Source organism: Zalophus californianus, chromosome 17 (genome assembly GCF_009762305.2).
Source record: "Zalophus californianus isolate mZalCal1 chromosome 17, mZalCal1.pri.v2, whole genome shotgun sequence".
In the NCBI taxonomy this organism is placed as follows: Eukaryota; Metazoa; Chordata; class Mammalia; order Carnivora; family Otariidae; genus Zalophus; species Zalophus californianus.
In genome coordinates this window covers 10,932,924-10,947,012 of record NC_045611.1, presented here as the reverse complement: position 1 = coordinate 10,947,012, position 14,089 = coordinate 10,932,924, and the positions used below count along the sequence as shown (strand labels likewise).

General features: G+C 39.6%; 1 protein-coding gene across 4 annotated transcripts in view; it reads left to right on the top strand.

Moving 5' to 3' along the window:
• The window catches only part of CNTNAP4 (contactin associated protein family member 4), a 264,304-nt gene extending 252,159 nt beyond the window's left edge, over nt 1-12,145 (top strand). For 2 of the 4 annotated variants that reach the window (XM_027620162.2, XM_027620160.2), the window contains 3 exons: nt 4,463-4,681; nt 5,039-5,110; nt 9,378-12,145. In XM_027620162.2, coding sequence (XP_027475963.1) covers nt 4,463-4,681; nt 5,039-5,110; nt 9,378-9,571 — 485 coding nt within the window. In that variant the 3' untranslated portion in view covers nt 9,572-12,145. Of the gene's footprint in view, nt 1-4,462; nt 4,685-5,038; nt 5,111-9,377 lie in introns of all 4 variants that reach the window. The other 2 variants (XM_027620161.2, XM_027620159.2) reach the window with 1 other exon arrangement.
• Nucleotides 12,146-14,089: the final 1,944 nt, after the last annotated feature.

The window sequence follows — 14,089 nt, the reverse complement described above, 5'->3', positions numbered from 1 at the left end:
ACCTATTTGGTTTTGTTTTCTGAGTTTTTCTGTTTGTTTGTTTGTTAATGAGAGCTACAAGAAATTCCGTGAAGCCCTCCTTGTGATTGTTCTTCCATTTACTTCATGCCCTTTCCAGAAACAGTCCTCTTCCCAGGTATAGAAAGGCACTTTCTACAAATTTTAATTCCTTGGTACTCTATTTTTCTGGCAGGCCTTTTGTTAAAAGGTTTCTTCTTTAACAACGCAGAAGTCATTCCCTTTGTTGGAAAATACAGTTGGGGCTAATTTTTTAATAGGCGAGATTATCCAAAAATCTGAGTCAGTTAAGGGTTTTTATAACCAGAAACATCCAAAACATGATTGAGTCCTCTCAGGATTTGTGTCAAGCAGGAGACGTTGGTCTTCAATTCTTCCACCCTCCCTGTTCTAATCTTTAGATGGTGTTGGCATTTCAGGAGTTAGATAACAGGAAAGATAGCTATTTTTGCTCATTGGCTTTATTAGCACAATTGTCGATGTCCAGCAAGATATCTAATGCTATGTATTTCTAAGGCCAGCTTTGCTTATGAACAACATAGTGTAGCTGTTCATTTTGTTTGGACTCCGTTCTGGGGAGGTGGCTGCAAAACCCTGTGCTGTGCTTTCCCTCCTAATTCTAATTCCCACCCATTGACTCTCCTGAAAATAGGAGTTGTTGGTCCAGCCCAGCAGGCAGGCGGGAGCCTGGAGGTTGCCAGTGAAGAAAGTGGTGGGGGCCTCCTTGCCCTCTGGTTGGAAGACAGTCAGGGGCCAGCCTAGGAAAGTCTTGGGGGGCAGACCCTAAATTGCATAGATCCCTCCCCTCCACTTGGAAATACTTAGCTTGCCTAGATCTCTGGAGCCCATGGGGAGAGGTCAGTATTGAAAACGTCACTATGCCCATTTCCCCTCTTTGCCAAAGAAGGGAGCAACCTGAAACTCGAGGGGTTCCTGAATTTTGCTGAGGATGACCTGAAGTTTTGAGTCCTCTCTGTCTGGAGTCCTCACTGGTGTGGGGCAGCTACATTGTCTACCACCTAAGGAAATCAGTGACTGAAAAGCACCCAGCAGATGAGAAAAACAACTCCATTCTTAAGAAGATTCAATGACAAAAAAAAAAAAAAAGAAGAAGATTTAACAATAAAAAGGGGGAAGAAACGAAGCCACCAGCATCATTCCCTATCACAGTAAGCCTCTTCAGGGAAACGGATACCATCCTGTTGAAACTTAGTAAGAGCACTTGCTTTTAGCAAAGCAACCAAAAGACCTTGAGGAACTAAAAAGTATGATTGTTCCAGACCAAAAATGTCAGTAGCAGGAAAGAGTGATCTTTGTTGAAACTTGAATTCATCACGTAGAAGATCAAGTGAATGAAGGACTTGACTCACATAAAATTAAGTCCTAAAATATAAAAATCAGGTGGGAAAAGTAAAATAGCTTAAAGAATATGCAGAGGAGACCCCGTGTGAATAATCAGCAGACCAAGAGGATAAAAAATTTAGAAGTGAAAGGGACCCCTGGTGGCTCAGTCGGTTAAGCACCCAACTCTTGGTTTCAGCTCAGGTAGTGATCTTGGGGTTGTGAGATTGAGCCCTGCATCAGGCTCCGTGCTCAGTGGGGAGCCTGCCTGAGGATTCTCCCCTCCCCCAAGCCCCTCCTGCTCATTCTCTCTCTCTCTCATTCTCTGTAAAATAAATCTTTACAAAAATATGAAGGTGAAGCAATAGTTGTGTGCACAATGTATGAAATTTTCCAGGCTAAAGAAAAAACTTGTGTCTCCAGATGAAAAGGGCCCAGCATGTTCTATGCAAAATTCCTGAATCACAGAGAATCTCACAAAATTTGAGAAAGAAGTAATAGAGCGAGAAGATGCTGGAATAATATCTACAGACTACTAAGGGAACAGGACTATGACGAGTCAACCTTAAAATAGACACACAAAACTCACCTAACCCATCAAGATAAATTTCTGTTCCAGACACACTCCATCACACTTTCTAAGTCATTTCTTCAGAACATTACCACTCTTCAAAATTTTCATTAGTTCCTGTCTCTATGTTTATTTTCTGTCTCTGCTGCTAGAATGTGAGATGCCTGATATGCAGGGAATTTATTTCCTGTATCAGTAGCTCTTAAAACAAATATTAATTGATTAACTGCCCACTTTAAGTTTTAGAATTTAAAGTCTTTTATACAGTAATTTGTAATATTCAAGTTTTGGACTTGAAGGTGTAGTCTTTAAAATTCATCTCGGGGCGCCTGGGTGGCTCAGTCGGTTAAGCACCCAACTCTTAGTTTTGGCTCAGGTCCTGATCTCATGGGTCGTGAGATCAAGCCCCGCATCGTTGGGCTCCATGCTCAGTGGGAATCTGCTTGGATGTTCTCTCCCTCGGCCCCTTACCCTGCTAGCTCTTTCTCTCTCTCAAATAAACAAATCTGTAAAAAAAAATAAAATAAAATTCACCTCCTATTAGATTTGTACCAGAGAAGTGAATCTTACCTATTTACATTTTTTTTGGTTCAAAAGATAAGATTTTTTTAAAATCTATAGAAATTGTATCAAGATTTTAACATTTTAAAATAAATGTGAAAAGCACTGCCCTGGCTATGCTGCTATTAATGTATGTTTTCTTTTCCTTTTTTATTAAAGTAAAAAAACTCCAAAGCAAGAATGCTGTCTTTTTAAACATAAATATGTTTGAATGTATATCCATTCAAGTGAGCGAATGCTCTGTGTTGGGACTAAGTTCGTTCTTGCTTTCTATACATGGACGGAATGGCTTCTATGTAACAGCATAACGCTGGAGGTTGAGGGTCACCTATGGGTCCAGGAAGCCCATCTTTGTGCAGTGAGGCAGGGTGGCCTGATGGTCGGAACATGGCCTTCTGAGGCAGAACGCCTGAGCCTGAGTGCCGTATCTCTATCTCCCACCGCAGGGGAGTAATGTAATTGCTCTGATTTTCAGATTGGAGGATGACATTCATGATACTCAACATTTAATCAGCGTTTTCATCATTAGGTATAAAGTGTGAATGACAATGGAACAAAACGGCGTTCTTCAGAATTCTTAATATAACAAGACTGGCTCAATCAGAGCTGAGTTGTCCAGAGTCACTTCAAGACCAGCGGCTCTTAAGCCAAAGAAATAATAACAAAATAAGTAAGAGGCACTGCAGAAGATAGGAAGAGAAGAAAGAAAACAATGTGTCAGTCAGAGAGCAGTTCATGAATAGCGGAGTCTTGTGGTTTGGAGCCTGAGTCCCGCACAGAATGCCCACAGCTCCTCAGCCTCAGGCAGTCACTGCAGTTCTGACCCCACGTGTCCCGCCTGTACCACGAACATCAGACCCTCCTGGCTCCTGGGAGCTGCAAACACGAGCATGCAAATCCCTGAGAACAGTGCTAAGCGCATTATAAGTACCCAATAAATACTTAATACCTATTATCCTTTTTTTTTCTTTTTTCAAAAAGAGACAAAAGTGCAAACCGTGTCTGTGTCCCTGTATATGCAGAGTAGGAGAGAGGAGTCCTGCTATTTTCTGGTCACATTGGGTGGATTGGATGCATTGTAGTCTGATAACATTTGAACTTTAAAACTCTACAGGTAATTCCCCTTGTTTCAATTTGAGCCTCGCCAAGCATAAAATGTAAATATATTCTCCACTGTAAAACCATAAATTAATATTCTGGCATTCAAGCCAGTCTCTGTGCCACAATAGTTGCAGATAAACTAAACTCCCATTGATCTGGGGGAGGGTTTTTCTGTCTAGAGGGGACGGGGATGCACACGTGTCTGTCTGAGTGACAGGTGGCAGAGAACGAGGGAGAAAAGGCTGTGAGGTATGAATGTTTTCACTGCTGTGCATGAGTCATTAGGGCAACTCTGGGGGGTAGCCTCCACCACATCTCGACATCATCCCCCTGCGTGATGGGGTCGCAGAGTACCAGAAAGCTGTTGGCCCGACTGTCGGCTGGCTGGGCAATAGATAAGGGCACTCCAGAAGCTCAATTTTCCCTCTAGCTTCTGTGCTTTTCATGACTTACGTCTCACAAGCTGAGCTGAATTCATTTCCAAATTGGGAAGCACTTGAATCTCTTACTCCAAGCCCTATCACAAATCATGTTAATCATCTGTGTTTCAGTTTACCATCTCATGAACCCTCATCAGTTCCAGACCTGGCCCATTCTTAGGGAGGCTTCAATCACTTCCAGAGTTCACCCCATGATATTAAATTAGCCATCCTTAAAAACCTGCCTTCATTAACCTGGAGAGGCTCACCAGTAGTCACGGAGAGACTTACTGGATCCGACTCTTTGAATAAAGACTGACAAAGGGGAATTTAGTCTACTGTATGTATATTTGCTGTTGTATTACCAGACTGGGAACATTCCGTCTGTAGCCTTGCCTCCTGTTTGCTCTTGCACAATCGTTAACATTTCGATGTTTCTTTGGGTTCACAGAACACAGTGATACAGACCAGGAGACAGCGCTGGCGGGCGCACAGGGCTTCCTGGGCTGTCTCTCTGCTGTGCAGCTCAGCCACGTGGCCCCTCTGAAGGCCGCGCTGCAGCCCAGCCACCCGGCCCCCATCACCGTCTCGGGACACGTGACAGAGTCCAGCTGTGTGGCCCAGGGTGGTACTGATGCCACATCAAGAGAAAGGACACACTCGTTTGCAGGTGGTGTGTGGCCCCTCCTTTACACAGTAACGAACACACTAGTCCCCTGGGTATTGAGTCTTCTGATGCCGCTGTGGCAGTGGGTCCTCGAGGTGGCTTCTCAAAATTGGCTTTGTTGGTTGACGTCCAATTCTCTTTCCCATTTCTTCTCTAGATTCTCAGTGCCTTATTCATGTGTGCCCCTGCAGTTGACACTGCTGAGCTTCAAAAAAGTTGTCAACAGGGATTCCACGTTGACCTCCATAATTCTGCTCTGGTTTAAAATGTTTTAAGACTTTTTTTTTTTTTTTTTCAAAATTTCTTCTTTTTGATTGGTTATATCACTCCGTTCCCCCCTTTTTTATTCTTTCCCTGCAGATCATTCGGGAACAAGAGATGACAGAGAACCCCTCGCTAATGCAATTAGGAGTGACTCCGCAGTGATTGGAGGTAACAGAAAGCACGGATGGGCTCTCCTTTGGTACTTGTCATTACTAGGAGTGGCGAATATTGAGCATCAGAGAAACCATGAAGAATCCACACACATCCCCAGGGTTAGGCACTGAGGCCTGAGGTCAACGGGAGTGGTTTATTATTTATACTGGATTGCCTTTTAGAGTCTTCTTGAGTTCCCGAATTCCTTGAAGATTTTCAGTATAAATAATGGATAATTTCACCAAGGCACCACACTCAAGGAATAGTTGCTAAACTGTGTAAAAATGAGTTATCATTTAGCTTGAAAGTGGCCTTCTACAATCCCTAGGGAAATCTGAATATACTTGAGGAAGCAATATGCTTTTTATTGGCTTCTTGGACTTTGTTGTACTGCTTCTGCAAGAGTTTATGTAAAAAGCAGGAAAAACTTATATTTTATGTCGTGGTCATGCTCAATAAAATGGATATTTCCATGGTTTAGGTGCTCACATCAATGAATATTACATTTTTAGTTGCATTTTTGTCAAATATTAGGCTAATGGAATAAAAGTGATTCATAGTTATTTTTAAATTGCAGAATTAACACAAAAACATTTAAGTATATCTTCCTGGCAATGAAACAGCATATTCTCTGAGACATAATTTATTTAAAACCAACCCCCCAAATATACCGTCTTCTTCCTGATCAATGGTCTTAAGAAGGTTATTAATCAGATAATGGAAATGCTAAGTGGCTCATCTTTTCTCCGCACTCTGCGTAGGATAAGGACATAAAAAGTGAAGTTATTTTATTACACTGCCAGATAATGTGATTACTCTTTTACTTGGGCAGTTTTTGTGGGCTTTGTACCTGATCCATTTGTTCTGTTTTTTGTACCTTTACTCATCCGGACATCAACTTCCTCTTAGAAGTTGGGATTTTACTGAGACGGACAATAGTACTAGTCAAATCTTTGTGAGGATATTAACATCCCCATTGCTATTTCAGGTATTTTTCTTTTAGCAAACTAATGGTGTATAAATTAAAGATACCCAAGATAGAATTCCCATTTAGTCATATAACAAGCAAAAAATAAACAACAGTAAGGCCTGCTAGAAGAGTAGTTAATAGCTGAATAACTGCATGTCTAAAAGAAACACATGAATATATTATTATTAATACATTATATGGTAAAACCTCATCTAAAGCTCTAGCATTTAATGCGCTTCACATTTTAAACTGGGATTCCTTGTCAAACAGATTGTTGCAGTCTCATAATGGAGCTTCGTTTATACACTTAACTAGGTATAGAGATAGGGGGATAAAGACACAAAGGTAGATATACGTAGAGAGTGATTGGACAGTCAAGCCAATGTTAGAACGGAGTATTTAATCTTTAGAATACTGTTGCTTTGGGCAGAGATCATTGGGAAGATTTACAGACTAACGGAGGGGTGTGTTGATAAGTCATTCTACATTACTCTGGAACAGGAACGAGTTATGAGTCACCTGTGGAATCTCGCTTGGCTCAGACGCAGAGCGCGGACAAAGACAGGGTGGAAAATTTGCAGCCCAGGGATTGAGTGTCTAGGAATCCAGTGGCGTCTGCTTTTGGGCATTGCAGAGACTGAGCATCAGAAGCAAAGCAGCTGGGCATGGCTGTTTAAGCTCCGAAGGCCTTGTCTGGGACCACATGCGATTTATCTGCTAAATCACAGAATATCATCCTCTGGGGAGTTTCTCCATCTGGTAGCATCGTAGTATAATTTTTCACCCGTTGTCTAGTTACTCGTAAATTGCACCCACTGTGTAGCAATAATTAATCCATTTAAAATTTCTCCAAATTGGCTAATTGCCCTATGTTCTATATTGTAGGTGATCTTTCTCTTCACTTACAAACACTGTATAATGTAAGATGGGAAAATTGTTTATAAGACATTTAAAACTGGTGACCCAGATATTATAGAGAATTTCTGGCCAGGCTATGCAGATAAGGATGGTGAGATTTAGACAAAGAGAAAGCTACACAGTATCTTCATAAAAACACATTCAGACAGAGCCTCAGATGGCAATGTCATAGAGCACAGTGGTTGGCCATATTTTATGTAGTGTTTTTTTTTTTTTTTTTGTATAACAGGTTAGATCAAGGTTTCCTTGGACATGACAAATCCTGACATAATACCTTCCCCCACATTAAAGGAGATAAATCACATACATGGAACAAAGTAGTTCCAGAGTCCATTCACGATTATGACTGTCTGGGTATCTTGTCTCGGCCACTGTAATGTTGATGTTTATTTTATAATTGCTGTAGCCTGCTCTCTATAATAGACTTCATCAGTTTTTCACATTGAAATTATTCAGAATGTCTCTCTTGATACAAGAGGCCTATAACAAGATGCCAGACAATAGAAATATTTATAGCAACTCAACTGCTGAGAGGCAAAACATATAACAACAATTAGATACTCCGAATAAAATTATTACTTACTAATATAACTAATAGTGGATATGTAGTGAATTTTTTAGATTTCAAGTGCAGTATTTGATTGCCACGTTTATATTAGATTTATGAGAAAAGAATAATTGCTGTCCTTCTCAGGTAAGTTTGACCCAGCCAAAAATCGGCTCGGCCATTGGCAGTATTATGATTTGCTGTAGTGAATCCGTCCATTAAATCATATGCTTAGGAATCCACTGTGATTGGTGAGAAATCACAGTTTCTGGTGATAATGATTCAGTGTGTTGGCTTGGTGGACTCCGTTAGAGTTATGCACCTAATTGAGACTGGAAGGAAGAATCCTGGCTTTACAATATGACAGGTGATCCACCTTGCTGTTTTCACTGTACCTATTTTTGTCTAAAAACAACTCCATCAGTTAATACCTCCACTGTTTTCATCAGAAAAGTGTAAGTATTAGGAAACTCTCAAACTCATGGTGACAGGCAGTAGTTTTCCAAATTCTGTTTTTCATTTGAAAGCTTGACTTTTATCACTGGTGACATATATTGTCAGCTATTTTTTCTTGAAGTGACGGACTCACTTCACTCATTTCAGAGAAAGTATCTGTCGAATATCTGAGTCAAAACAACCATGGTTTGTCAGTCATTCTTTCAAACAAAAGTGGTGTTCCATGAAGCCAAAAGTGACTAGTTGAGCTCACAAGACAGCTTTTAACACAAACGCTTTTCCTGGGGACAGCCATTGTACTTGGAGATACACCCCAAGTACTTTCCATTTCATCACCCAAAATGTTAAAAAGGCATGTAGCCAAAGGTCAAGATTTCATAAAATAAGTAATTTTTAGTGCTTCATCGAGGGCACTCTTAAGTGAAGCTAGCTTTTTTCTTTTTCTCTGGGGTTGCCTGGCAGTGTAATAATGAATTCAGTGACCGCTGTTACAGTTTGGTAGCCTTGCCTTGATTTGTGCTAAGGTACCAGGAATTTTACCCAGGCTTGTTTTACATTAGCAGTGGGTATGTCAACAGAATGGAAAAGGCATCTTAGAATTATTATGAAAATAGCTTTGACCCCCGTGGACCTCCTCAAAGTGTCCTGGGACCCAAAAGGGACTCACAGATCACGCTTCGAAGAACTTCTGGCCCAATGTAATGCCAAGGTTGATACCCATATATGGGCATAGTTAACAATTGTGGTATTTCAGTCTTTTATTTACAACCTTTACAACGTTTACAATGTTTCAGAATATCAGTATTCCTCATATAGAAATAAGCGAAATAATCTATATTATCTGTATGAATATATTTCACTAGTCAGGATTATTCAGATGCGTGTATCCTGCCCTCCTCTTCAGCAGTATAACGAACTATTGCGAATCAACTGAATGACACTGTTTAAATATTTAAGTACAAAGACACATTTAATCATTTTACCATCTTACTACTGTCTATAATTTTAAAATAATTAAAATTTGTGTATAAATACGCAATGATCACATGGTCTTAGAGACGTGTTGGTAACATCTTGTGTTTAATGTAAAATGCACTAAAAAATTCTTTAAAAAGATAAATGGAAATGCACTGAATAAATCCAGTATAATATGCGTGCAGAGTAAATGGAGGCGAACCTACCGGGCTGATAGAACCCAGAAACAAACGCAATGTATTATGATGCCACCTGATCCAGAAATACTTGAGGTTTGGATATTTTTTTAATTTATAGATACCAGGTGCTCGATTTATGCGGAAAATAATTTTATTCTGACTTACTAGACAGTGAAGTCAGCGGGCCTCCATTTGGACAACAATTCTGATTTCGCATTGTTTCTCCCCTCTCTCTAGGTTTGATAGCTGCCGTGGTCTTTATCTTGCTCTGCATCACTGCCATAGCTGTTCGCATTTATCAGCAGAAAAGGTTATACCAAAGAAATGAGGCAAAAAGGTCAGAGAATGTAGACGGTGCTGAGGCTGTTTTGAAAAGTGAGCTTAATATACAAAGTGCAGTCAATGAAAATCAGAAAGAGTACTTCTTCTGATTGGCGGCTGTGATTTAACTTGCAATTCCGACAGTCTGCTTTAATAGCCAGGGGCTCTCAATGGACAAGAAAATGTTCTTACACTGAATGTACAGGCAACGGATTTTCAGCGCTGCCATCTTCCTGTATCCAGACTCGAGATGGCTGCGGGAGGCCTCATCCGGTGACGTATTTCCCATAGCAGTCGTTCTAGAGAACAAGGAATTCGATATTGCTCTTAATTCCCAACTGTTCTGATAGGATCTAGAATGGAAATTTGACTCGCTTGATGACTACGGTTTTTGAATGTGAAAACTGTAGCCCTGGTCTCTCAACCATGTGATACATCACTTTTGTTAGAGGTAAAAAATCAAAATTGGATGATAATGACTTGCTTTTTTTGAGAACATGCTCTGTGTTTGTTTTAGTGTCCCTCCAGTGTTATTCATAGACCTGGTAATGCTTCTCAGATCCTGTTTGGCTGGTGTTTGCATCTTCAGTGGCCAAAAATATATCAACCCTTTGCCTTTCTCTGTATCACATTCAATACAGTTTATCAATAGTCTTGAAAGATGTTTTGTTGTTGTTGGTTTGATCGTATTGCTCTTTTTCTATTTGACTCTTCTTAATGATTTTGAACGTATTAGGTTTTGAGTGTCAGACTTTAGCTCTGAATGTAAAATCCATATGTGACAAGACTCAGAGAGTGCATTGGTTGTCCAGTGTGTGATGTCCTGCCTTTTAAATTTCTCATCATCTGCTCTCCGTGTTTGGTGGTGGCAGTAGGGAAGACGCTGGATAAATGCCAATTTCCCCAAGACTGTGAAGTGTTTGCAACTGCTAAGCTTGTTGATATAAAAAACACAGTTCTTAACAATGCCAAAAAAATTATTTTTATTTACAACTGTAATGTCTCGTATGAAACGTACTTTTGAGAATACTTTCCCCGAGCCTTATGCCAGTTATTTTTTTTTTAAATAGGTTTGTACTTCTGTTTTTCTAAAGCTTGTCACCAAATTTTCTTTGATCTCCCTTGACTATAGTCCATGGAGCACATTCCTGATGTATTAAAAAGAAAAAGGGACAATTTGAGGTAGAGAGCTCCGTTCCCCATTCTAAAACATATACCCCTTCAGGCATACATTTTTCCATGCACTGACCTCCAGGACAGACTTTTTGAAATAGAAGCTGCAATTATGCCTCCTTTCACCAAAGCCAGTGGGGTAGTTAAAGGATGCTCACTCTAAGGGGTGATGGCATATTCTCTGATCTGTGCTAAGTCTGCCATTCTGTCATGTCTCATTTATGGTGATGGGGTAATTTCTTAAAAAATACCAGAAATCAATATAACCTACTAACTAGTACATTCTGATTAGGGTGTGTATACATACCAAGAGATCAGAGAATTATCAGTAACCTTATGAAACTTGTTAAAATAATGGATTTTGAGGCAAAGCAAACAAGATGCATGCATGTAGTTATCTTGAAATTTCATAAGCCAATTATATAATAAAGGCACTTTGCTCTTTATGCTCACACATTCCAGGTGCCTGGCAAGGAAAAATTGGATTCCTTCATTTGTTCACACCAGAACAGTTTGGAAATACATAAGTTAAGCATCATATTTTCCTTCTTAACCTGCCTGTCTTTCCCGTAGCTCTATAACCATTTTACTGTTTCTGTAAATGCCTGACTAAATCTTGGGATATGAATTAACATAGTAGCTTATGAAGGATCTATGTTGATAAATGCATACTTTTTTTTTTAATTGAAAGACTTGAAGGATTGAACACAGAAACGGTAGTTTTTATTTGATGCAAAGCTGAATACAAGCATAATAACAGCTCTGAATCTATTGCAAGTGTTCATGTGATTTAGTAGCTGCATTAACCTCGTTGGGAATGTAGACAGGTTTATAGATGGTGACGCCTCATGGTTCTGTGTGGTCCGCACTGCTAGAAACTGCAGCATTATGGCATCAAAACGCATTGATTCATCATATGTCATGATTTTCATATCCTGATTTGTAATCTATTCCTTCTTTTTTTCTTAATAAAATGCATTTTTGAAGTAAAATGCAGAATATATTTTAAGAGATGTTGTATAAAAGTTTAAAATGAGGGAATTATACTGAATTTTCATTTTCTTAAAACAGTAAAAAGATGTGTAGATGTTCACCTTCTTTACTGGTGGTCTGTTTTTTAAGCCATTTGGTACATCCTGTGATTATTATGAATTATTAACAAAAACTGCATTTGTCATGCATTTTCCTTTTAAGTGGATGCAAAAATGACAGAAAAAAAATTAGAAACATGTTTATTGATTATAACAAGTAAAGGCAGTTAAACTACGTTTAAAGTTTTGCCAGAGACAATATTTTGTCAGCAACTGTTTGTTGAAATGTTTTGTATATTTAAATTGGTGATATCCTTCTACTTCTGCAGAGAGAGCTTGGCCAGTGAGCACTATATTGATACACAGGATTATATGGAGGAATATAGTGTACCCTTCTATAATATAAAAGTTTAAAAAATTCTTATCTGTAATTTCAAATGAAAGCAATTATAATTAACATTCTCTTTTTGAGATGACTAACTTTCCAAATCTCATTAAATTCAGATGTACAGTATGCAAATAGAGTGGAGTTAATGTGGCATTGAAGACTTGCCTCTATGAAGTGGGGGTCATCTGTGGGAAATGGCATCTTCATTTTCTGGGAGCTGTGTCACCGAAGTGGCCCTTGTCCACTCTCGGAAATAGCTTCATTTTTTAAAAAATCCTTTCCTAAGTGTCACTCTTTGAAACACATTTAATTCTTTAGACAATAAGGTAAACAAGGAAAAGCAACAGACAGCCAACCAAACAGAAGCCAATTATTTAAAATTGGTTATTGGTAAAAAATAAAATTCTGTTATTTTACAAGCAAAAGTGGGCTTATTCAGGGAGAGCAGAGAAATGTAATCTGGGACAAGAGCCTATGGCAATGTTTCTAGGAAGAAGTTGCTGTGGCTGAGGTCTAAGAGGTTGCTGCCTGTGTTCTCCTTTAGGATTTTGATGGACTCCTGTCTCACGTTTAGGTCTTTCAACCATTTGGAGTCTATTTTTGTGTGTGGTGTAAGGAAATGGTCCAGTTTCATTCTTCTGCATGTGGCTGTCCAATTTTCCCAACACCATTTGTTGAAGAGACTGTCTTTTTGCCATTGGACATTCTTTCCTGCTTTGTCAAAGATGAGTTGACCATAGAGTTGAGGGTCCATTTCTGGGCTCTCGATTCTGTTCCATTGATCTATGTGTCTGTTTTTGTGCCAGTACCATACTGTCTTGATGATGACAGCTTTGTAACAGAGCTGGAAGTCCGGAATTGTGATGCCACCAGCTTTGCTTTTCTTTTTCAATATTCCTCTGGCTATTCGGGGTCTCTTCTGAAGGTTCCATACAAATTTTAGGATTCTTTGTTCCATTTCTTTGAAAAAAGGTGGATGGTATTTTGATGGGGATTGCATTGAATGTGTAGATTGCTCTAGGTAGCGCTGACATCTTCACAATGTTTGTTCTTCCAATCCATGAGCATGGAACGTTTTTCCATTTCTTTGTGTCTTCTTCAATTTCTTTCATGAGTATTTTAGAGTTTTCTGAGTACAGATCCTTTGCCTCTTTGGTTAGATTTATTCCTAGGTATCTTATGGTTTTGGGTGCAATTGTAAATGGGATCAACTCCTTGATTCGTCTCTCTTCTGTCTTGTTGTTGGTGTATAGGAATGCCACTGATTTCTGTGCATTGATTTTATAGCCTGCTACTTGACTGAATTCCTGTATGAGTTCTAGCAGTTTTGGGGTGGAGTCTTTTGGGTTTTCCACATACAGTATCATATCCTCTGCAAAGAGTGAGAGTTTGACTTCCTCTTTGCCGATTTGGATGCCTTTGATTTCTTTTTGTTGTCTGATTGCTGTGGCTAGGACTTCTAATACTATGTTGAATAGCAGTGGTGAGAGTGGACGTCCCTGCCGCGTTCCTGACCATTGAGAATGATATTCGCTGTAGGTTTTTCGTAGATGGCTTTTATGATATTGAGGTATGTACCCTCTATCCCTATACTCTGAAGAGTTTTGATCAAGAAAGGATGCTGGACTTTGTCAAATGCTTTTTCTGCATCTATTGAGAGGATCCTATGATTCTTGTTCTTTCTTTTGTTAATGTATTGTATCACGTTGATTGATTTGCGGATGTTGAACCAACCTTGCCAGCCCAGGGATAAATCCCACTTGGTCATGGTGAATAATCCTTTTAATGTACTGTTGGATCCTATTGGCTAGTATTTTGCCATTTGCAATGACGTGGATGGAACTGGAGGGTGTTATGCTGAGTGAAATAAGTCAATCAGAGAATGACATGTACCATATGACCTCACTGATACGAGGAATTCTTAATCTCAGGAAACAAACTGAGGGTTGCTGGAGTTGTGGGGGGTGGGAGGGATTGGGTGGCTGGGTGATAGACATTGGAGAGGGTATGTGCTATGGTGAGCACTGTGAATTGTG